This window comes from Chroicocephalus ridibundus, chromosome 10, assembly GCF_963924245.1.
Source record: "Chroicocephalus ridibundus chromosome 10, bChrRid1.1, whole genome shotgun sequence".
Classification (NCBI taxonomy): Eukaryota; Metazoa; Chordata; class Aves; order Charadriiformes; family Laridae; genus Chroicocephalus; species Chroicocephalus ridibundus.
In genome coordinates, this window is record NC_086293.1 from 22,699,340 (window position 1) to 22,722,980 (window position 23,641).

Genomic DNA, 23,641 nt, shown 5'->3' on the forward strand with positions numbered 1-23,641 from the left:
GAAAACCAATGCAAAACAGAAATACTGCTGTTTCGCTGTTCTCTGTCCCCAGCTGAGACACCCAAGTCAAACACGTACTATCAGCCTGCTAGGAAGTGGGAATTTTGGCTGGCCAGGAGCGGGCTCCCTGACCTCGAGAGACATTTCCTGCAGTGAGCTTGGAGAAGTGACCAAGGGAGTCGTTTTTCTTGTGGAAATCTTCATGGACACCGGCAGCAATCTGCCAGGGTGGCAGGTAGGACTCGCCGGCATGCCCGGCCCCGGCCACACTCAGCACAAGTACGGCCACCTGGCTTCATGGACCGAGATGTGCCGGAGGCCACCTCGGCTGAGATTACAAGACCGAGACTTGTTTTGCCAACACTGAGAGCCGTTCTTCACGCGAAGGGCTTCTGTGAGCCCCGAGAGGCACCTTGTCTGCTCCTCAGGGAGGCCGGGGTTCTGTTTGCTTTTTAAACTTAAACACGCTGAAGTACTGCACGTTGGAAGGAACCTAATTAGAAGGAGGGGGATTTGGCTATAACAGTTTAACTAGCACTTGCAAATCATTTTTAAGCGTGAGCTAACAGCCCGCTTCCCTGGGATCTGTCAACAGACCGTTCCTTATTTTGGGGTCAGCATTGTAAAAAGTGAGAGACGGACAAGTCAGAGCACCGTATCTGACAACGGCTGAAGTAATTAGTCGTAGAAGCCGATTACAACCACCCTTACATCACTTAGAAAAAGAAATACGTGGTCAGGAAATGAAAAACGAACTTGTTCAGAGAAGCCAAGTCTTCATCCTCTGATGGCTTCTATCCCTCTTCACTTAACTGTATTGCCTGCTCAAAATAAGCTCTGCAAGTAACCAGGATTCATTAGCTCCTCCTAGTCTAATAAATGCCTAAACAAACGTTTACACACAGAGTTAACCTATCACTAAATAAAACATGGCAGCAGGAATCCGAGTGGGAGGTATTTTCGGAGCAGAGCTGGCTTACCATGACGGTGAAAGGACTGTTGGGAATGTCCACCCCACCAAAGCGGACATAAATCACATAGGTTCCTGGTTTCGTGGCGGTGTAGAAGATATCATAAGTCCCGTCCTCGTTTTCAACAACATCTGCTTCAGCTTCTGTCCCATCTGGCGTCAGGACGGTGCACGTCACTTTTCCCTTCCCTGCTGATTTGGCGTCTACCACAAAACCAACCTCCTCACCAGTCTTCACAGTGGGTGCAATTCCAGGACCTGCAAGGCAATTTTAGTTACGGTAAGCATTCAAAAGACAGTTTCCCCAGGCGGGCCGTCCGCGAGGCGCCTGGGAAGCACGGCACCAAAACACCGGTCCCGGGGACCCACAGACGCGGGCCTGGGAGCAGATGTACAACAAGGGACGTTCGTAGCGTTGGTCAGCACAGCGGCACGCAAGAGCTGGCCACCAGCCTTCCCTCTCCTCTGCAATCAGAGAGGCTGGATGAGAACAGAGAGGGAAAAAGCTACGTTTGAAGAAAGCAATGCCTTAACCCATTCTCTTATCGTCACACTCCTTTACGCAGAGCCAAAGGCACTATTTCTGCCCCGGCCAGTGACTCGGCTGCCATGGCTTTAACAGAAACCTCCCCTATAAAAGGGCACAGTAGCAGCCATGGCCACGTTTCCTCCTCCATTACCCACAAATGATTTTCCACTGTTCCGCCACACATCCCAAAAAAAGAAAATCATGAAACAATGCCAAAATTGTAGCAATCGGATCCAGATCTGAAGAACACTGTTTAAATGAGAACTATTAAGTCTTATTTGCAGTACATATTTAATACTCCTGCTTTCGATCGGCACTTGTCACCAGGTAAATGGCCCATTTTCAAGTGGCAACGAACCTGCCATTTTAATACCTTGACAATATTCCAGCATCTACTCCTACGGCGACTGTATTTCAGCTTTACAGTGGAGACTCAGAGGCACTTCTTGGAAAGGGGAAATTTAAGCTGGCATCTGAGAGCAATCACCATCGCAGTTATTTTCAATAGCCAGCGACTTGAGTTACTTGGAAGAGTATCAGATTCAGCCATTAAGGCCTCTCTTAGACAAAATTTTGAAGCAAAGGGGATACCCGCCGCTCCGTGTTTCCATTGTGCCAGGACGGTGTTTCTGTTTAAGCAGGCTCGGAGGCATCCAGCTGCCGGACGGGCACCGGGTACGCTCTGACTGCACGAGGCAGGTCGGCACAATGGCCAGGCACTCTCACAGGCCTACAACCACAGACGAAGCCTCCCTGTTCAATTCGGGCTTGCCTCATTTAGAATCCTAGAATGCGTTGGGTGGGAAGGGGGCTCTACAGGCCATCCAGTCCCACCCCCCGCAGTCAGCAGGGACATCTTCAGCTAGATCAGGTTGCTCAGAGCCTCATCCAGCCTGGCCTGGAATGCCTCCAGGGATGGGGCCTGCACCACCTCTCTGGGCAACCTGGGCCAGCGTCTCACCACCCTCAGCGTACAGAACTTCTTCCTGATGTCTAATCTAAACCCGCCCTGCTCTAGTTTAAACCATTGCCCCTCGTCCTGTCACTACGTGCCCTGGCAAACAGCCCCTCTCCATCTCTCCTGGAGCCCCTTCAGGGACTCCAGGTCTCCCCGGAGCCTTCTCTTCTCCAGGCTGAACACCCCCAACTCTCTCTCTTAAACATTTATTTATTTTAAACATTCGGCAGCACTCTTGTAACTAGTTCCTGTCACTTCTGCTCCCTGCCACAGCCTCCGGCTGGCTGGGAGGTGGCAATGTGCCACAGTGGCCAGCCCAAAGCTGCCTGACGACCACCATCCTGAGAACGGGTAAGGGTCGAGACTATAAGTGGGCTCCTACAGCAACAAATCTGGAGTCCCTCCCCTACACCAAGGCACTGATTTTTGAGGCAATGATTTTTTTTGAGTTGTAGTAACTTCTCATCTTTAGGTTCTCTCCTTCTACCCATGCCTTCCAAAAGTCTGTTCAGACCACGGCCAACCTTGACCAGACAGAAAAGCAGCAGAAACCTCTACTAATAACACCCAGCCTGAACAGGCTTTGCTAATGCAGAAAGCACGTGGCCAGCTATTTACATCCTCACAATTAATTCTGTTCTTGCTCAGAACGAAAAGCTTCTTGCAACGCTCGCAGCGCAAGGAGCGTGATGCACTGAACGTGCGCAGATGTGCTATTTTTAAATCAACCTCACTGCAGTTCCCAGCAGGATTTATCCAGGCCAAAATAAGCATCAGACTTTGGTTGCATCTGTCTGTTTATAACAACCCAGACAATTTGAAAGATTTTGCTTGAGATTGCAAGAGATTCCTGCTCACCCGCAGGGTGGACGCTGCTTTGTCTTTAAGAAAAACCCTCTTGTAAAAGCAGCCAGATTACACAAGTCTCCAGCATCTTCTACACCCACTACATCAGCTGTACCATGCTCAGAAGGCAGCTTTGCACCAGGGACAAACAGCAGCAAGAGAGAGGAGCCAACACTCACCAGTGGCCAAGCACTTGCTGGCATCCCCAGCTGGAGACGCCCGGATCCGATAGGGAGAGGACGGGATATCGTCTCCGCCATACTTCACGCCAATCGTATAGCGGCCCGTTTTGTCGGGGACATAGGTGACTGTGTAAGTGCCATCCTTGTTGTCGTGAACGTCCACTCTCTTGGGTTTGCCCTCTTGGTCCTGAGGAACGCGGAACAGAAGATTTAGGCACTATGAAGATAGTTACTAATTCCTTTAGCAGGGCGGCAAATCTGTTCACAACCGTATTCAGATAGTCTCAAACAGATACAGAACTGCAGCTTTTTGAGGATTAAATATATTTCACTCAAGGACTACTACCAGGAACAGACTTAGCAAAAAGGCATCAGACCACTGTAAAACAACCAGTGAACCAGTGCTATCGTTAACTACCCTTTGTTTGACGTGAGAATGTTTATAAGATGCAGCAAGCCATTTTAATGAACTTCCTATTAACTGTAAGAAGTTTTAGGCTTCGTTCATTGTTATATCGCTGCTGGAAATGAAGAACACTTCCCGGGTCCCCGAGGCACATATCGGGAGCCAGCTCTGTCCTGATGAAGCACTGGGCAGCTTTGGCCAGCTGCTCCCCGAAAGCTCCGCGGTCAGGGGGGAGCATTACCGGAGTCTGCTGTCAGCCCCCCTGCAAGGTCTGCGGTTAAAAGCAGGTCTATGTGGTCACTCCCACTACCATTTCTACACCGAATGCAAGAATTAAGGAGATGCATAAGCAATACAGATCCGAGCTTCAGCATCCAGCTTTCATACCTGCAACCAAGATCAGCACGGTGCATGATGTTACCGACAGAGCGACTCCCAGCCTTCAGGGCGACTCATGGGCTGCAAAGCCTGAAGCATTTTAGAAAGTCTTCCAGGCCTGCTTACAGGGAGCCGCATGTTGACCCCGTTCTGTATCTCATGAGTTAACACTGCCTGGGGTACAGGATAAGCTGCAAAGGACTTGAGATTCCAGGTACAGCGCGAAAGAGCTTACTTCTTTCAGGAAGGCTTGTGAAACACTTGACATTCAACAGCTCAGAACGGGAAGCAAACAAATGCTGTGAGGAGGATCACCCATGCACTCCCACCATGCAGGACTTGTGGAATATCATCTTCAAAGCCACAGCCAGGCTGGGAGCTCTGATAAGCCCTTTGGATCCTTTGAGAGCACACTTGCATGCCAGAATAAAGGCAACCGCTTTGGCGCACCTGAGCAGATATCGGGACAGCACAGGAGCAAGAATGCAGAAGGGCAAGTACAACCGGCCGTGCCATGACCTAGGCATGCCAGAACTGAGAAATGTGCTTTATGGTCCACTAACCAGAGACCTTTTTGCTGAGGCCACAGAGTCCAGGCACCAGAAATTTCAGGAAGACCAATAACAAAGTAAAATAAAAACATTCCTGTAGTATCTCCTCAAGCAGCTCATGACTTCTGGCAACCTTGAGGGAGACTTGTTTCTTAATTTATCATGTAATGATCAGTGTGGATGGTATCTTATGGCCTTGCTGAACTACACTGCGAGAAGGCTGTCTCCATTTCAAATTCCAGCATTTTCATAATCTTACAAGAAACTATTTATCTCATTTTGGGCGTTTGCAGAGTGCAAGGTTAAACATGAGCCAAATGCAGCACGGGTGATGACTTTAAAACAGAAGTCTCATAAAAGCAACCTCAAGAGCTTCACAAATGCAGAGTGCAAGACCTTCCAGTGCCAGAGCTTAAGGTCCAGCCAGCAGCCCAGCCTCCAGGACACCGGGTATGTCAGGGCACAGCTGTGGACAACTCCGATAAGAGCCACTCGTGTCCACCTACAACAACGTGTTTCCACTCCTGCTTGGTTTTGTAGTTACTTACAGTGATCTGTACAGACAGAAGTCCCTGCCCGGCATCCTTAGCATCCACAGTGAACTCCACAGGCAGGCTGGCTGGTATGCCGTAGGAACTGAGACCTGGTCCGCTCGCTGTCACTTTACTGGCATCATACGTAGGAAGCACCTTCACCTTGAAGGGACTTAAAGAGAAACCCATTATTGCCACCCCTCCTCCTAAGTCAGTGGCTGATAGCTACTGCAGGACACGCTGAGGTGCGGGGGCACCTCCCCTACGGTGTCTCTGCTGTCGGCACGGCAGGCTCAAACCACCGCTGAACCCTGAAGTCGTGCGATCAGGTCATTAAATCTTCAGTTCATTTAAGTTTATCCTCATCACCTTACCTGCGAGGAATTTCTTCATCAGCATATTTCACAGAGATCATATAGGGTCCCTCCTGCGTAGGGGTGTACACCACCGTGTGGGTGCCATCTCCGTTGTCTACGACATTAACAGGCTCCACAACTCCTAAAAAAGCAATAGACAATTTTCTCAGCTGTGCTATTAAAACTCAGATCCTCACCAGCCATTTGCCGCACAAAGCTCCAAGATGCACTGCTCATTTACAGTTTGCAACAAGCTAAATTTCAATTTTTTTTAATTTTTTTTTTTAATGAAAGCAATGGGCATGGATTAGCAATCAGTTTCCCTTATTTTGTATTCATGAGCTATTGACTTGAAATAGATTTATTATCCACCGCTCTCCGGCCTCCCATCTTCTCACTGTAAAAAAAAGCTAGCATGAAAATACTGGAGAAAAATCTGCCTCTCTGTACAGTCCAGTTCAAGAGCAATTGCTCAAAATACACTGAAGACCTTTCGAGAAAGAAAATGAGTAATGGTTATAACTGCCTGAACTGTCATTTACAAGATTACATACTGTTACTGGGATTCACTGCACAGAATTGAGCCCTAAAGCCAGTTGGTGTGCAGCACTCACCAGCCGAGTCTCTCACAATTAGGTATTTGGGAAGGCAGGCTCGCTGCCTGGGCAGGAGCTGCCAAAGTCCAAAGAAAGCAGGATCAGTTATTTCGATTTGCATTAAGCTAAAGCTACAGCAGATTACATGACATATTGGTTCAGATCAACACACAAAGCAGTCTACAATTACAAGTTAGCTTTAAAACACAGGAAGGATTTGCAGCAAAGCAAGCACCAAAGAAATGTATAGTTGCCATGCAAAGCCTAAAACCAACACCGTTGGTTCCCATTCCCTCCTCCAGATGATTCTTGCTGCTGGCAGTTGGATTTCCGAGAGCCAAAATTGCCAGTAGTTATTGAGAGTTCAAACCTGTCTCAGTGTCACCCTTTGGATCTCCTTTAAAGAAATCCGAAATCGCTTTCAATGGGGAGCGCCATCCCTGGGAATCCGTCTCATCCACTAAAATTAAAGAAGGGTTACCTGAGAGGCACCAGCGTGACCTGACACTCGAGTGGGGAAGCAGCTCTCACCCTCCCAGCAAGGTGAGACGTGCAGCCAAAAGGTACTCGCTGCTGAGACACTGTGCCACCGAGACACAGCTTCCCAGGTCAATGCAAACATCATTAATGCTATCGCTCGAGGGCCTTGCTGCTCTCTGGGGACCACTGAGGGGTTCCACCATGTTTCAGGGTCTCCTGCAACTCAGTGACACGGGTTTCCCAAGTCACCATTCACAGGTGAGACTTTGGATTTACTGTTTGATGCCTAAATCTAAGTCCCAATTGTTCACCAGCGATGGTTACTCATGTCACTTCTCCCAGCTCTACAGATTAGGATAAAGCCATCAAAGACAATGCCCAAAGCAGCACTACCTAGGACACAGTTCTCCTGCTTTTACACCATGACACATGGGTCAGTTATCAAGGTGCACGCACCAGATGAACAGGAACAGAGGGAAATGCTCATTCAAGTGGTATCACCACCTTTGCAAACAGGGCCAGGACCGTGTTACCCACCCAAACACAGCGATGGGGGCACAGTTGGATGGAGTACTTCGGTTCTTACCTCTGGGTCCTGCCACCACCACCTCGAGGGGTGCTACTCCTGCCTTGCTGGTGTCTACAGTGAAGGACTGTGGGATTTTGGCTCGAACAGCTGTTCCCAGACCTGGTCCTACTATCTTCACCTTGCTGGGATCCACAACATCCTTCACAGGAACCTTGAAAGGACTGCCTGGAAGTTACCACAGGAAGCGTTAAACACCACAGAGTTAGAGGAAACCAAAGGTCTCTTTCCCCTACTTTTCCTTGGGCTTTTTTATTATTACCCCTCAACCTCAGGCAGGAATGACAACCCCACAGCCTCCACCCTACTTCTCTGCTTCCGCAAAAGCCAGAAGTGTAATGATGGTGCTTCTACGTTTTCACTGTCTACCCAACAATTCAGTTGTGATCCATCTGCTTCTCACACCTCAGAAAACAATGCACGAAAGAAACCTGAAGGGCAAACGAAGTGACACGCAGACACTTGTTTCCTTCATATTTTACCAAGTTCAGTATGTTGACAAATAAAATGGGACCAACAGGAAAGAATCGGCTCGCTCACAATGGCTAGGAAGGAATACCTAGATGTACGCTGTACGACAGCATGGAAGAACTTGAACAGGGCAGCAAACTGCGTCTGGCATTTAGAAGCATTTAATTCTTGGTATCGAGCAAAATATCTTTCTTTTAATCATGAACTGCTGGATGCCAGATGTACCTGGAAGATTCCTTAAACCTACTTCACTTCAGCTTAACATCCCGTGCAAACGCGCACACAGCTAAACATCTGGTTTAGGGAACGGTTACTGTGCTCTCCGCAGTGACCAAAACTTGCAGTGTTTAATGTAATCCCCACGACAAGCTCTCCCATTACACCACCTTAACGGAGAACCACCTTACTGCAGAACACAGTCTTGAAGGCATCCACTTACCAAAGGGCTATTTTCTTGACCTAATGTATTACGCATCATTTGGGCATAATTACCAGTTATTTGTCAAGGGCTGGTGTCCCTTTCCCTGTCCCACCCATCTGTACCCGCTCTGTTGTTCCCCCCCCTGCGGGTGCTACAGTCTCGACGAGGCTCCTCCACATCCCCCCAGAGGCCGTTTCCGAAAGCAGAAGAGACTGCAGCCCTTCCTCAAAAACTACCGCACCACAGCACAAAGCGCTCCACGCTCCCCTGCCGGGTGTGAGGAACAAACGCCACCCGCTGTTTCTGCCTGGATTCCCAGGAAAAGCAGAGCGTCAAAACCTCAACATCCCCCAGCACGAGTGAGACGCAGCCAAGGCACCGAGCCCTCAGCTCAACGCCTTCCCTCTTCTGAAAGCCACCGAGCAAGAACTCTTACCAGGAATATGCTCTCCCCCGTACGTGATGTTAACGTCGTAGTCTCCTGGAACATAAGGAACATACTCGGCGCTGCAGCTCCCATCCTTGTTATCTTTACAGCTAATTTTAGACTCTGAAGGTCCTTCAACCGTTATTCCAAGGCCACCAATTCCAGCCCCTCTGCAAGACAGAAAAACACTTTGTTAGAATTACCTGCTTCTAACAGCAGCTTCGCATGCTCTGGCTGCATTTTTACCCTTATTGGAAATGCAGTAACCTTGACTTCCGATGTCCAGCCTTCGGCATGCTCTGGCATGCAAAACCGTTCAGCATAACCTCACTGGCATTTTCCTAGAATTTTATCCTCCACCACTATCAACCCCTTGTCTCCGCAGAGCAGAATGCTCAGCATGCGATGAGGTAGCACACACAGTAATCAGAAGGACACAGCTTGGCCTTTTTCTAAATATTTGTATTGGGTTTAGCATCCTGCATCACACCCCCCACTACATTCCTCCCTCCCTCCGATATCCCTTAAGGATCAAGTAGGCCCAGCTACCTGGTGACAACTGAAAAGGCGTTTGGCTGATTGGTGAAAGCTTCTTTGAGTCCAGGTCCTTGTGCCTTCACACGTGACGGATGGCAGCCCTCTGTCACGTTCACTCTGAAGGGACTGTTTGGCACAGGTACATCATCGTACGTCACACTGACTGTGTGCGGACCTGTTAAGAGGAGGAAAACACGTCCCAAATTCCCTAAGTATTCTCATCACTTAACATCACTTCTACAAGATGTTACAGACTTAAATGTCAGTATACGGGTAAGAGCTTCAGCCCGCATTTCACAAGACTCCACTGGTGTTTCATAACCGAGCTGCCATCTACACACTGTTCTTCTGAAGCCAAATTACTGTAAAAGTCAGTTCTTCAAGTTAAAATAGAGCTACTTCCTGCAGAATTAGCTCCTCTACTGGCAACAATCTTGCTAAGATGCCAACAAGTTACTGGCAGACCTCAGCAGTTTGCCAAATGGAAGTGTCAGAAGAGCTGCCTGCTCTTGGTTTTCCCCTCTCAAGTAAAAGAAACCAACAAACGAAAACGCAGAGGTTACCCTTTTCAAACGGTGTGTACTCTACTGAATACGTTCCGTCGGCATTGTCTTGGATGAGACAGTCCGTGGGGGAGCCGGACGGGCTCGTGATCTGCGTCCTGATGTGGTCACCACCAGCCTTCGTAAGAGGTCGCGCATCCACAGTGAACTCGGTTGTTGCTTCTCGGAAGACATCTGCAGGATACATTTTTAAGAGTCACTTCAAGAACCGCATGTATTTCCGATGACAAAATATTTCATGAAGCAGCATGATAAACAATTCATTTGGGAACATAACAAAACACCCCCGTCCGAGGGTCACCATGGGAACACCCAAGGCTATTACAACTTTCAGTGCTCAGAGAACTCTGTGCAGGGTGAAGGACCGCAAGTCCTATGAATTCTGATAACAACAATTATTCTCACCTTTTCCTTCCACTCCTGGCCCAAACACTTTAACTCTGCTTGTGTCCACAGCTGGCTCCACTTTGACCCGGGCTGGGAATTTAGGCACTTGCTCGCCTCCGTATCTCATCTTGATCGTGTACATGCCAGCCGAGAGCGGCACGTACGTTACAACATAGGTCCCGTCTTTGTTATCATCGATCTGGACCTCAGCTTTGGAACCAGTATCCGACACCATGTCCACCCGCAGGTCCCCGGGACCCGCTTCTGTGCAGTCGACGTTCAGCAGCCCTGCCTCACCTACTTTACCACGTTCCAGACCCGGGCCCGTAGCAACAACTTTAGAGACATCAAATGGCATTTCTATGTCTGCCTTAAATGGCGAACCAGGAATGTGAACTTCTTCGAAGAGGATGTTTACGAAATACTCTCCAGGCTTCGTAGGCAGGTAGGAGACGGAGCAGGTTCCATCGCCGTTGTCAGAGCATTCAATTTTAGCCTCACACGGGCCTTCTACCGTCAAACCCAAACCTCCAGTTCCTGCCCCTTTGGTATCTATCGTGAATTGGGCTGGTTTTCCAACGAGGCCCCCTCGAAGACCTGGACCATGAGCTTTTACCTAGAAGAGAAAACGCAGTTGAGTTAAACTCATTTTTTCGTGTCACTGCCAGCACAGACTGCCCAGTCAGACTTGTCTGTATGTGGGATTCGATTAACTAGCTCTTCAAAATATACAGCAAGCAACGTCTCCTTTGCCCCTCCTCCCAGGTTTACTGTAAAGTTGGTGTCTCTTCTCCAAAGGTTTCTAGGCAAGGATACTCATACTCTCACCATAGCTGTTTTTCTATAGCCATGGGATACAAAAGGTAGAAACATCAAAATATTTGATGGCTGTACACATGCTTTTCTTGAAATCTATTTCCTTAGAAAGAAGCATCTCAGTTAATACAGTTGAGATGCTCATGAGGCCAACTTCTACTAAATTAGGAGCAATGCTTGTATTTGCCACACTATGCAGGATGCTTGCAGTATTCTTAATTTGTTCAATGGTTTTTCAAATACAGTGTTACAGGAATGACTTGCACGAGTCACAGAACCTGCCAAAGGAACGACTCGGCGCTCTGAGTAAGGATGCTCCCGGGTCTGGTTTGGCCAAAATCAAGCCAAGTCTCATGCAATAGCCCACAATTCAGTTTTCCGGTATCAGTTGCTGTTACAGCCCTAAACCTTTCACTCACCTTGGAGGGGTCTGGAGGTAGCGTGGCCTCCACAGTGTAGGGGCTCCCTGGGATGGGGTTGCCATCATAACTGACATCCACCACGTACAGCCCTTCTTCCCTTGGGATGTATTTTGCAGTGCTGCACTCCTTACCCAGAACCGGTTCCACCAGACACGGCACAGCTTTCCTCATAGGACTGGAAATATTAACATCCAGTTTACCTTGCCCGCCTGCTCCTTTGGTGTCAATTACAAATTCCTGATCCTTCCCTACTTCCACTCCTGAAAAAGACAAAACCCACATTACTACGTTAAGTACTCAACGTCAGACAGTGCTCCAAGAAACCTCTCATGCACATACCACCACGGGAGCAAGCACTGGCAGGGCCCTGCTCAGTCTACATCCCTCCACATGCAAAAAAACCCCTGCCAAACCAAATAAAAAAAAAATAAATAAAAATATAATAATAAAAAAAAAGTACGTTGGTTAACTGGAACTACAAAGCTACAGTGCTAAACAAGCCTGGAGGACACGGCCTGACAACACCGGAGGCTCATTTCAGGAACGCAACAATATTTCACAGCCCTAAGTTCTTCTGCTTTTAGAAAAAAAAGACTGTACGAATGACATTCTGCACTGCAGCAGTTACACGCATCTGGCCGAACAGCCATCTAGCCCCAAGGAAACCAGATTTCATCAGCAGGTTCCCAGCCTGGTGAAGAGTCCAGCTCTGTTCACCACAAGGGACCAAACCCCAACACAAACTTTGTCCACGTTGCTATGTAATCTTCGCAAAAAAAAATTAAAAAAAAAATATATATAAATCGAAATTTAGTCCTCCAGAGCATCAGTTAAGTCAGAGCGGTCAAGCTATAAGGTTGGGGCTGGTTGATCCCCAGCTGGAGCAAGTTAAAAAAGAAGTTTGTTTTGCCCACTTCTGTGCCAGCAGAACGCGTCAGCTATCACGGCTTCAGGAGACACGCCGGAGGCAGGCCATGGGGCTTCCAGCCCAGAGGTACTTACTGTTTTCGAGTCCATTGACTTTAACTTTGCTCAGGTCTAGCGGAGCAGCAACGCCCACCGTGAAAGGGCTTTTAGGGATAGGATCACCACCGTAAGTTACCAAAACCTTCATTGGACCCTAGTTGGAGAATTGACAAGTTAGCTCAGCTCCTCACGTCACACAGATGCACTAACATCTGAGCAGCACGCAAACCACTTCACCTCATCCATTCCAGCTGCCCACAGCCAGACTTACTGGTTTATGGACTTTCAAGCTCTCATCCCACTGCAGCCCTTCAAAGCATTAAATGGTTTTTATTTAATGCAGGAAGAGAGAAAAAGACAGTTCTTTCCAACGTTTAATTAGACTACATTCAAGCTGCCTGGCAAAACCTCCGGATCTCAGGCTGGCTCCCACCTTCCCGGCGCTCGGACCCGACAGCCGAATGAATGTCCCAGCGCTGCAGACCAGGTATCCCCTCCCACCGCACGGAGAGGCCGGGCCAAAGCCAAGCCTGCAAAGAGGCCGTATTATTACAGCATTTGAAATACCAGGGTTTTTAAGCCGTACAAGTCAGAAAGATTAATGCTTTTGTGTATTTTGGCTGGAATACTGCGCAGCCATGGCAAGCTCCAGCCCACGATGTGTGCTCCTTTTATTCTCTCCTACCACAGTCCATATTTTAGCTATATTCACTGTTTGCTTACTTTTCGCTCTTGGCCGGTTCAGCTCCCAAGTGAAATAATCATGGATGTTTCACACAAGCTAGTGAATAGCTTCCATGATTATTCTTGGTTGTTTTTAGAAAACACACACACGGGTAGCTGTAGCAACACCGCAAGCGAGATAGATAAGGCTGAGTAAACAGCATTAAACCAAGGCTCCTCTGCTGCTGACGCGGCCCCTCAGGAATTTAACTACCTAGTCCGTCCGTCCCCCGCTCTGAAGGGTCCAGAGTCTCATTCGTAAGCTACTGCCTACGAACCGAGAAAGGCAGGGTCCAGGAATGACCTACCTCCTCGCAGCCCGCAGGGACAACAAGGCTACTCTAATTACTGCGCAGTCTGTTTTCATCTCCTCTTGTTAACCATTGCTTTCCTGCCACTGCTATCCGTGAGCGTCTCCTGTGAGTCCACAGCCCCTCCGTGACCCAAGGTACTTTTCCCACCTGGGTCTCCCATCTGGGGGAGCTGGTTTGGGCATCCTGGCCTGTTTCACCGCTGCTTTTTGGGTGAAACACGGCAATCTGGTACCACTCACACACGCACACACGGAGTTCAGACAACTTTGCTCCCTCCTGCATACCAACCCTGACTGAACAAGCAAAAGCTTCTGCAAACAGGCACACCAGCCACATCCTGAGATCACGCAACTGCTTTATCCAAAAACAAACGCTGGCTCTGTGGTGCTTCCAAGAATGCTAATCCAGCATTATCAGACAAACAATGCTGCAGTCCCCCGTATCAGTCCACTTTTACACAGCTACATTCAAGGAAGCTGGTGCAGAGGACTGAGGAGCTCCTGTGTGTGTTTGTTCAGCAGAACAAGGGCAGCAAAACACTTTCATCTCAGCACTACAGCACCTGCGCCTGCAGAAATACAGGAGATGCCTGCGTTCTGGCGTTTAATGGCCCTTTACAAACGCGCAAGCAGAGCATAACAAAAAACACTTCTAGAAATTAGCAGCTTCCACTTTCAGCTCTTTAATGGTGTTGCCAGGAAGCATCTGCCTGGGAACCAAAATGAATTCGACTGATTTTTTTTTTCCAACCCAAGGGCAAACCCTCAAATGCAGACAAATACTTTGACGCATTTAACCTGCAGCCCAGCTGCCTTCCTCAGCACCGACTCCTTCGCTTTCCTACCTGGGAGCTGCTGCCCCATCACCCAAACGCTGTGGGTTTTGGCCCTGCTCGGGTTCGCACTACAGCTCCTTCGACAACCGCAACTTGCTGAGAGGCGGCTGCGCACGGCCCCGACTTTGCCAGACTACAGCAGCCCAGAGCAGCCGGAGCAGGCGCCAGCTCCGTTTGGGATCCGGGGAAGGTTCGCCACCTTTCCTCTTCCACTGATAAAGCGCGGAATGACAACATGAGCTGCGCGCTACCGCTTCGATATCTCACTTGTTCCCAGAAAAGAAAACAGTGACAAGCTATCAGTAACTACACCAAAAAAACACATTACTGCTTTCCAATCCCAATTGTCCTGCTGGCTTTAGGGATCACCGACAAGTTTATCTGCTCGTTCCTCTCTGCACAGGTACCAGGGAGGGAGGCCACAGCACTACGGCAACATGAGCCATTCACTCTCGTATTCCTACAGGATTCAGACCTACCTGCTGTATCGGAGTGTACCGAACAGTGTGGGAATAGTCATAGTTGTCAATAATATCCAGATCTGCCACCGCCTCTCCTGGCACCGGGCTGCTGAACTGCACATCCAGCGGCGCTTTTCCAGCTCCCTTGGTGAACACAGTGAAGTGCGTCGGCTTGCCATTTTCCACGCCTGAAGAAAAACGTTAATTCTAATTTATGCAGAGCTCACACACAGAAACTCTTCCCAAGAAGCACTGGGCACCTACAAAGCCCAGTCAAGCAAAATGCCAAGGGAACGGAGTCGTTTCCAGTCGCCTGGCACCGCACCCCCGCTGTCTCCAGCGCTGCATCCCAGCAATGCTCAGCCAGGCGGCGGCTAACCCCCAACAGCCCCTCGCGGTCCAGCACTGGCCGCGCCACCTCAACCCAGGTCTCACCAGTTTTGTTCAGCCCAGGTCCTTCAGCTTTCACTTTGCTGGCATCGTGCGAGGGGTCCACTTTAACCCTGAACGGGCTGGCGGGGATTTCCTGCAACAGAGACACAGCTCTAAACAGGGCTAGCGAAGAGTGATATAGTTACAACGAGACAGATAATAATTTTAAAATACTCCTGCTTTAACTCCAGCACCATCTTGAGCAAAATTTCACCTCACTTAAACGCTCTGCCCTTCCCTACTGAGTACTATCATTCAAAGTCTAGGGCAAAGTTAACAGCTGGGCAGTTTGCACAGGCCTCTCTCCCTGCCCCCCCCCCCCACTTTCTTTTTTAAGAAAAACCTATTTGTTTTCCCCTGGTTCCTTGGGGAGCCACTGAGGTTTTCTATCCTTTAGAAAGCAGCTTTGCCCCATCACTGAGACCACACTCATCATGCCACCTCAACACATTACATAGAATCCTAGAATGCGTTGGGTGGGAAGGGACCTCTAAAGGCCATCCAGTCCCACCCCCCGCAGTGAGCAGGAACATCTTCAACTAGATCAGGTCGCTCAGAGCCTCATCCAGCCTGGCCTGGAATGCCTCCAGGGATGGGGCCTCCACCACCTCTCTGGGCAACCTGGGCCAGCGTCTCACCACCCTCAGTGTAAAGAACTTCTTCCTGATGTCTAATCTAAACACGCCCTGCTCTAGTTTAAACCACTGGCCCTCCTCCTATTGCTCCATGCCCTTGCCAACTGCCCCTCCCCATCCTTCCTGTAGGCCCCCTTCAGGGACTGGAAGGCCACTATAAGGTCTCCCCGGAGCCTTCTCTTCTCCAGGCTGAACAACCCCAGCCCTCTCAGCCTGTCTTCATAGGAGAGGTGCTCCAGCCCTCGGATCATCTTCATGGCCCTCCACTGGACCCGCTCCAGCAGGTCCATGTCCTTCTTCTGAACATGCCTGAACTTCATTGTCTCCAGCCAACCCCTCTCATTTCTGTACCTTCGAGTACTACAAAAGTGTTTTTAAAAACAGTGATCAGACAAGGTGCACGTGAGCTGAAGCGGAAGGAGGCAGCTGTAAGCCAGCACAGCCAGCTGTGGAGCGGTACATGCTCGGTGATCACCGAGCAGATAAACAGACCCTAGAAACATCAGGCTGTAGAACGAAGACTACGAACCTCTCCTGCAAAAAGCACTTTAATAGTGTAGCGCCCGGCAGCAGGTGGTGCGTATTTCACTGTGAACGTATCATTAGCATTGTGGATGATGTCGAAATCTATGTCTTCTTCCTCATCGCTGACCACACGAGCATCACACTTAATTCCAACACTGACATCACCTAGGAAAAGCAAACGGAGGTTTTGCCACAAGACGGTACAGACATTGCTAGCCAAACAGCCAGCATATTCCCGTTTCCAGTAGTTGCTCAAGTCACCTTGTTAATCGATGTAACAGATCCCATCACAATTCATTGCAATGTTCTGCTTCCCGAGGTTTTCCCACGAAACAAGGAAAACCAGCATGGAACAGGACATAATCCCCGCCCTTGCATGAGCCGTGGTTCTGATGCCACAGCAGCAGCCCAGCCTGCCTTTACCTTCTCCTGCATCCGTGCAGTCCACAGTGAAGTGGGTCGGCTCGTTCGCTTTTAGGCCAGTTCTCTCCACGCCAGGTCCGAATACTTTCACTTTCTGAGGATGACTCCCTTGACCTATAATGACCTACGTGGATTCACAAGGGTCAGAATCACACATCTCTCTCACGCTCGAGATCACAGTCAAAGAGATCAAATCACAAGTCCACTGCTTGGACAGAGGCTACGGGAAAACAGTCCCAAGGTAAGAACTAGTTGCCCCAACTCCCCCAGGCTGCAGCTGGACCGACAGGAGACCTCCGATGTCTAAGCTTGTAAAAGCAGAAAGCTTTTTGCAAGTGGATAGATTCCTAAAAAAAGGGAACAGAAGGGCACACCTCCTTGAAGTTCACAGAAGGGGTTTATCATCATAGTTGTAATGACGAGTAGTTGTGAGCAGGAGCGTCCTACTTGGCTAGAACTAGTAATTATCCATCTCTACTTACCCTAAATGGGCTATTGGGCACGTTGGCTCCTCCCCAGACAACAGAAATTGTATGTTTGATTGGTTTAACCGGCACATAGGAACAGGCAAACACACCATCAGGCTTGCTCTTTATCTGGATGTCGATAGGGTTTCCTTCTCCATCCTAAAAAGCAGTAATACAAGCAGAAGGTTCAGGTACTTTAAAAATGTTTGTATAGCTTGAATAGCCCAAGACTGTTCCAAAATGTGGGTTTTTTTTCCAGAACTGCATCTCAGAAATACCGAAGAAACATGCAAATTGCACTCCTGTAAGTCTTCCTCATCTAGCACTTGCTCATTTCTAACACCATCCTAACAACACATATTTTAACAAGCTCAGGGGCACTTCGCGTGCTTCCAAATGACAACTCCAGGAAATTACAGCTTGCTTTGCTGAAGAGACTCCAAGTGAGTAAGAAAAGCCATGTATTTCGTATGCCAGGGAGAAGTCACCTTGTCTTGAGTGAGGTTTGCTGCCTGACTACATTACACAGATCAAAGCACAGAGCTCTCAGAGAATTACACATGCCCAGAAATAAGTGGTGTGTAAGCGAGCAGAAATACTTAAGGCATTTTTCTCAACTGTATTAAAGACCTTTTGCTGAAGTTCCACAGAGCTGCCTTTGGCTTTTTACCTGCGCATACATCTTCAGAGGTGCTTTCCCGGCGTCCTTGGTTTCAACTGTGAACTCAGCAGGATTGTTCACTATACAGCCAGTCCTCTCCAAGCCCGGGCCGTAAGCCTTCACCTAAAAAAAACACCCCAAGAGCCTTAGCTTGCAGTTCAGAAAGAGAAGTAAAACTAAGTGATTTATTTCTGAAGACCTTCCCCCTCCCACAAAACCCATGAAGCACGGGATACAAGTAGAGGCTAGTGTGAAAGTTGAGGATTTGGACTAATTCAGCAAGTTTTCATTACATTAAATCAAAACCACAACAGTGTTATTAGAAAAAGCTGAGTAATATCTGGCTGGAGCACGGCGAATTCAGAGCTTTACGTAGAGACAGATTAAGGGTCAGGTCTGCCACCAGAAGCCTTCAGAAAGGCCTCTACTGTGGATACCAATGACGTGCTATGCCACGGGTGAGCTTTTATACACCACCTTATCTGGGTTGAAGTCTCCTGAAGCCGGTCGGATGAAGGCCATGTAAGGGCTGTCTTTTATGTCCTCATCATCGCACATGATGTGCACAGCATATTCACCGGGCTCTTTGGGCCAATACTTCACGTCACATGAGCCATCGTTCTTGTCATCACACTCAATTTTAGCCTGAGAAGGGCCTTCTATTGCAAAGCCTGAAAAAGGAACAAGTAGGTTCCTCATGTTAGGTTTGTGGTGGCTACTAATTTAACACCACTTCCCCAGACTGCTTTTTATTAGCCATAACAACGCCTGATGCTCTCTATCACCCTTCTTCAGCAATATAGGAAATAATCCATCATTCCCTTCTGGATCTCATCTTGCAAAACCACAGATTAACACTCCCCAGCATACGTGTTCCAGTCTCCAGGACTTGCTTTTGATACTCTGATGTAAGTTTGTTTAGAGCAAAACATCTTACATGTTTTTTCACTGCTGGGAAAGCTATTGTTTCTCATGAGCGTGTCACTAGTGTTGTAATATATAAATATTTCAGACAAACTAAGCAACGTAACGTACCAAGAGAGCCAACTTCTGTGCCAATGGACTCTACCACGAAGTCAGCCGATTTGCCCACAATCCCCTCGTGCAGCCCTGGCCCCCAGGCTCGCACTTTCTGAGGACCTGCTTCATGACCCACTTGAACTTCAAAGGGGCTACAAGAGAAAAGCAAAGCACGGGATTAGAAACGAGGACAAAAACAGCATCTATGTTTTTTTTTTTTTTCCCCAGGCATTTTAATGAGGTTTTACATTGGATTTCCCAAATTAAGAGGAGCTATCATGCGGTGGCACGGTGCCCAGCAGTCTGTCTTTCTAGCAGAGAGGTCATCCAAACCATCACGTGCTTACGTCTTGCACCACAAATCCTGAGCGTCAACTATTTGGCTTGCACTGCTTGCTGCAGCCCTGGACACTAAAAGAACAGATCCCTTCAAAAAAAAACTCACAGCGAAGTCCAAGCTGCGTGATCCACCAAGTTTTATCACTTTTTGTATTCATCATTTTGGGTTTAGCAAGACTGATGTGAATCACTCGTCAAAGCTTTCCCAGTACAAGCCGCTGCAGCCCTAAACCAGGCTGTAGATAAACTGTTGTAGCAACCGCTTGCCGTTAACTTTGTCAGAGTTTCTTTGAGGGTCAGCATTGCTTTAAAAGCCCACCAAGCACACAACCCACGAAAGGGCACAAAAAACTCCAAAAAAGCTACTTCTAACTCACCTTTTTGGGATGTTGTGCCCACCCCATGTAATCGTGACAACGTACTTCCCTGGGGTAGCTGGATAATATTCAAATGCATATACGCCATCCATAAAGCCTTTTTGTTTCACCAGCTCCTCCAAGCCCTCTGTTGAAAGATCAGTTCAGCATTAAACTTAACAGCTTCCATCCTGCCTTCAATTACTCAGACAAGTTCATGTTTTCTAGTATTTATTTTAGCTTGCAAGAATAAATTTCTTCCACCAGAGAAAAAAAGGTCAGGTTATAAGGGAAGTTAGTTCTAGTTGCCCTCTAGGACAAAGACAGCAAACACTTCCAGAAGAAATACAGCAGAAAGTATTTTAAGTTACCAGACTTAATAGGTTCCCTTGTGTTTTATTTTCTTAGTCTGCAGTATGATGCATGTCATATGTTAAAACAAAAAAGCTTAACATTTGTCAGACTTTGCAACCACAACTATGCGGGGAATGCCTACTTTTCATTTTCTTCCAGATGAAGAATTTAGGGAGAAAAGCTTAATACACTAAAATTTACATTGATACGTCTGTTGCTTCCCCCCTCCCCGCCCCGTCTCTAACCGCATTAAGCCACACAGTCAGAGCACTGTGCGTGGGGAGGTGAAGGCAACACAATGCACCTTTTAATGCCGTCCCAGCCGGGGGGAGGTGACGGGCTCAAGGACGGCAGCTCCCCGAGAGGAGCAGCCGCCACCGCTGGCAGCCCCAGGAGCCCCACACACGAGCCAGCGGCCACCGCCGCTCCCATCGCCCCAGCCCACATCCAGAGCTCAGGTCACAGCAAAGGACCTGAGGACGGATCCTGGGAGAAGGTCTCCATGCCAGCCCACACGTTCCCTCAACCTTCTCCCTCCTCTGCTCATGTGCCCGAGCACCCGGGAGCGCTGCTCTGAGCCATTCCTAGCTTTACAAGAGCAGGATTTCCACCCTGCCAGAGACCCTGGAGCGTGACTTGCTCCCACAGATCAGATGAAGTTGCAAGGCGAACCCATAAAGCTTGGAGGCCACGGCAGGCAGACGTGTGGTATTTCTCCGTTTTGCTAACCAATATGCATTGAAATGGAGAGACCTAAAACCAGGCGTAATCTTACCCAGCCCTGCAGATCAAAACCTTCACACTCGACACAAAGTACCAGAAAACCCTTCTGAAATCCGATTTTTTTATGGGGATACAAATCCCACCAGTTCCATCAGGCCACCATCTCCTTACTGCTCTTCCCTTTGCGGTCCCCCCTCCTCCCTGTTCTCCAAAATGCATCCACAGCACAGATGCACCCGAACACTTACTCGGTCCCTTTATAGTCACTCCGAGATCTCCGCTCCCCGCTGCTCTCGTATCAACCTTGAAGTCAGCCGTTTCCCTCATGCGGACACCCTTGGGCTGCAGACCTCTACCGGTGGCACGACACGCGTTCGGATTGCAGGCTGCAAGGGAATTTCAGACATCAATTCTGTCTTTGATTCTCAACGTACACGTAGCCTAGCCAGCCTGGAACAACCTGTAGTTCAATGTTGACTCAGGGCAACCACCGCTTAGCTTTCAGCGCAAATTTTAAGGTTATAGCATTAAGGCAGACACTCGGGAGTCTGCTCAGCCACTGCCTATGTCCCACGGCTTTCAGGCAATAGCGTTCAGTGCAGCCAGGCAACACTGACCCCCTCCAAGGGCCATTTCTTAGAATTAAAGCGAACCCCAAGGCCCTGTTGATTTCCAATTTGATGCCGGTTATCAATACAGAACTGTTACACGGCCGTCACATAGGGATATTCACCGTACTAGGCACAGCCTCGTTGATGCCTTTCGCTTTGAGAGGCACGCTGCAGCATGGGCTGAAGTTTGCCTGTGCAGATAAGCCCCAGTGAATAGCACAATAATGCTGTTCCTTCACAAGCACCTGACTGGAATAACTGCTATTCGCAAAAACGAATTCTGCACGTGCTTCGTTAAGAGATGTCGCGTCAAAACCCCCTGCTTGTCGCCGTTCGCACTTTCAGAAGCAAGGCCATCAAGCCCTCTGCAGACCAAAGCAGCCATGGGCAGGGGCAAGAGGTTACATATGGCTGAGGTTAAGCTTACGCTTGACCCCTTGACTCCAAGTGCTTCTCCGGGCCAGCAGAGTGGCTACGTAAATCAGCTAACACACATTTATGAACAGTTTTCATTACACAATCCCACTACCACGGGGTCTTCAACTCCAGAGATCTGAAGGGTTTGAAGAGACTTACAAATAACCACAGCTTCCCAGCGGTGCAAACCCAACATGCATTTCCCCAAAATATGCCGTGCTTACAGCAGGAGCACAAGTCTGCCAAGCGGCTCCTTAGGTTTTTTCACTCGTTTCGATAGCTTACGAGTTTTACCCTGCAGCAGCCAACATCACTCCGCCTCCTACACCGGACGGTGTAAGCGAAGATCGCGTGCCATCTGCTCGCCCTGAAAACTCGGTGGGAGCATAGAGGAGCGTGCCCAACGCGGAGTGGGAACGGCTCGCAGAGCCCTCACACAACTGAGTCAGGCGGCTCGTGGTGAAGCCGGTTTCACTGCCTGGGTCACGCACCGAGTTCGCTCGCAACTTTCTTCCCCAACCCCAACAAAACCAAAAACCACTTTGGCCGGGACAAGCTGCAGGCTAGAAGCTTACGAAAAGCAAACATGACGGAGCATCCTGCACACCTCTTACCAACTATGAAGCCATTAGCAGTGAAGTCCAAAATTCCACAAATGGAGGGTAGCTCAGGAGAGATGAGCAGAGATCTAAAAGCGTAGGAGCACGTAAGGATGGAACAGAAAGCAAGTTAGGTGTCAGTTAAGGAGGAAACCAGTAAATATAGTCATCTGAGGAACAAAGGTGGAAAACAGCAAGACACTGCACAGCTGCATAAAACACTTCAAAAAAATACAAAGGGCAGCTAACATTCGGAGGTCTAGGCAGAAAGGAAACTCTAGCAACAAAAGCCGTATTACTGTTAGAGAGCACTGTTTCACCCTGGGAATGCCCAGGTGACCCACCGCATCGGGTCTAAGATGTTGAAAGGTACAGAGAAGGTGCAAGGCAAGATTCAAGTGTATTCTGTGATCACATCCAAAGTAAAATGTGGCCATCTACATTTAGGTGTATTTTTAAAAAGCATACCCTCTCCGACGAGAACAGTGCAAGGAGTTTTGGGAATTGCCTCCCCAGCAAAGGTCACTTTGACAATGTGAGGACCAGCTTGAACAGGTTTGTAGGTGCAACGATAGACTTGGTTGCCTTTATCCTCTACTGCAACTTCGGCAAGGCTTCTCCCCTGCGGATCCTCCACTTCCACGTTGACGTCACCCACACCGGCACCTGCAAAGGAAACAAGCCCAGCTGAGCCTTGGCTTCCCCACAGCAACACGGGCTGCGTTTAGGATCACAGCCGGCTCTGTGGGCTCAGCCACCCCTCCTCTGCCGCCATTCCTAGGCGCAGCCCGAACGCTCAGCTTCCGCTGACAGCCACCAGGCATTTCAGTGGGGAGGGGGGCAAGACGGGATGGTGGCATCTCCATGAAGCCATCAAACCGACAGGGTTCTGCTGCTCCATTCACAGCGTTTCACAACAGTATAATAACACTGAACACACACCGAGCCTGGTTACCCTACTGCTGCCACCCTGCAGCGCCTCTATCACGGACTAGCCCACAACTTCACCAGCCTGTTCCACCTCTCAAGCTTTGAAGCGGTTTAGATTAAGAGCTCAGACAACGCGCACGCTGGTCTGGACAAGGATCTTTCCCTGCCGGACTATACGTACCCCCACTTTTGTTCAGACACCTGCTCCTCTCACATTTTATTCAACTCATCGTGCAACAAAAACAGTTTTCCAGACGCTTTCAGAGGCCAGACATGTCTTTACATGAGTCAGACCGCTCCCTCTCCCAATTACACTTCCCCTCGCTATAACCACATTTAATTTTACTTCTAAGCACCCTCAGGCAGGAGGCAATTTAAAATATGCTACTCAGCATATTTCAGTGCTTAAATACTTCAAGTAACTGCTCTAAGTAG

The 23,641-nt window shown here is 48.8% G+C and overlaps 1 protein-coding gene across 4 annotated transcripts in view; it reads right to left on the reverse strand.

The window, feature by feature from the left end:
* The window catches only part of FLNB (filamin B), a 76,096-nt gene that overhangs the window by 18,431 nt on the left and 34,024 nt on the right, over nucleotides 1–23,641 (reverse strand). For 3 of the 4 annotated variants that reach the window (XM_063348568.1, XM_063348569.1, XM_063348567.1), the window contains exons 8-29: nucleotides 22,745–22,942; nucleotides 20,898–21,035; nucleotides 19,594–19,720; nucleotides 18,893–19,029; nucleotides 18,335–18,528; nucleotides 17,867–17,980; nucleotides 17,212–17,355; nucleotides 16,730–16,853; nucleotides 16,311–16,471; nucleotides 15,150–15,240; nucleotides 14,733–14,902; nucleotides 12,418–12,535; nucleotides 11,413–11,675; nucleotides 10,196–10,793; nucleotides 9,791–9,964; nucleotides 9,240–9,402; nucleotides 8,700–8,860; nucleotides 7,372–7,539; nucleotides 5,728–5,851; nucleotides 5,369–5,525; nucleotides 3,483–3,672; nucleotides 981–1,228 (exon numbers count right to left, since the gene is read on the reverse strand). In XM_063348568.1, the coding sequence (XP_063204638.1) occupies nucleotides 981–1,228; nucleotides 3,483–3,672; nucleotides 5,369–5,525; nucleotides 5,728–5,851; nucleotides 7,372–7,539; nucleotides 8,700–8,860; nucleotides 9,240–9,402; nucleotides 9,791–9,964; nucleotides 10,196–10,793; nucleotides 11,413–11,675; nucleotides 12,418–12,535; nucleotides 14,733–14,902; nucleotides 15,150–15,240; nucleotides 16,311–16,471; nucleotides 16,730–16,853; nucleotides 17,212–17,355; nucleotides 17,867–17,980; nucleotides 18,335–18,528; nucleotides 18,893–19,029; nucleotides 19,594–19,720; nucleotides 20,898–21,035; nucleotides 22,745–22,942 (3,962 nt within the window). Of the gene's footprint in view, nucleotides 1–980; nucleotides 1,229–3,482; nucleotides 3,673–5,368; nucleotides 5,526–5,727; nucleotides 5,852–6,675; nucleotides 6,766–7,371; nucleotides 7,540–8,699; nucleotides 8,861–9,239; nucleotides 9,403–9,790; nucleotides 9,965–10,195; nucleotides 10,794–11,412; nucleotides 11,676–12,417; nucleotides 12,536–14,732; nucleotides 14,903–15,149; nucleotides 15,241–16,310; nucleotides 16,472–16,729; nucleotides 16,854–17,211; nucleotides 17,356–17,866; nucleotides 17,981–18,334; nucleotides 18,529–18,892; nucleotides 19,030–19,593; nucleotides 19,721–20,897; nucleotides 21,036–22,744; nucleotides 22,943–23,641 lie in introns of all 4 variants that reach the window. The other variant, XM_063348570.1, reaches the window with a different exon arrangement.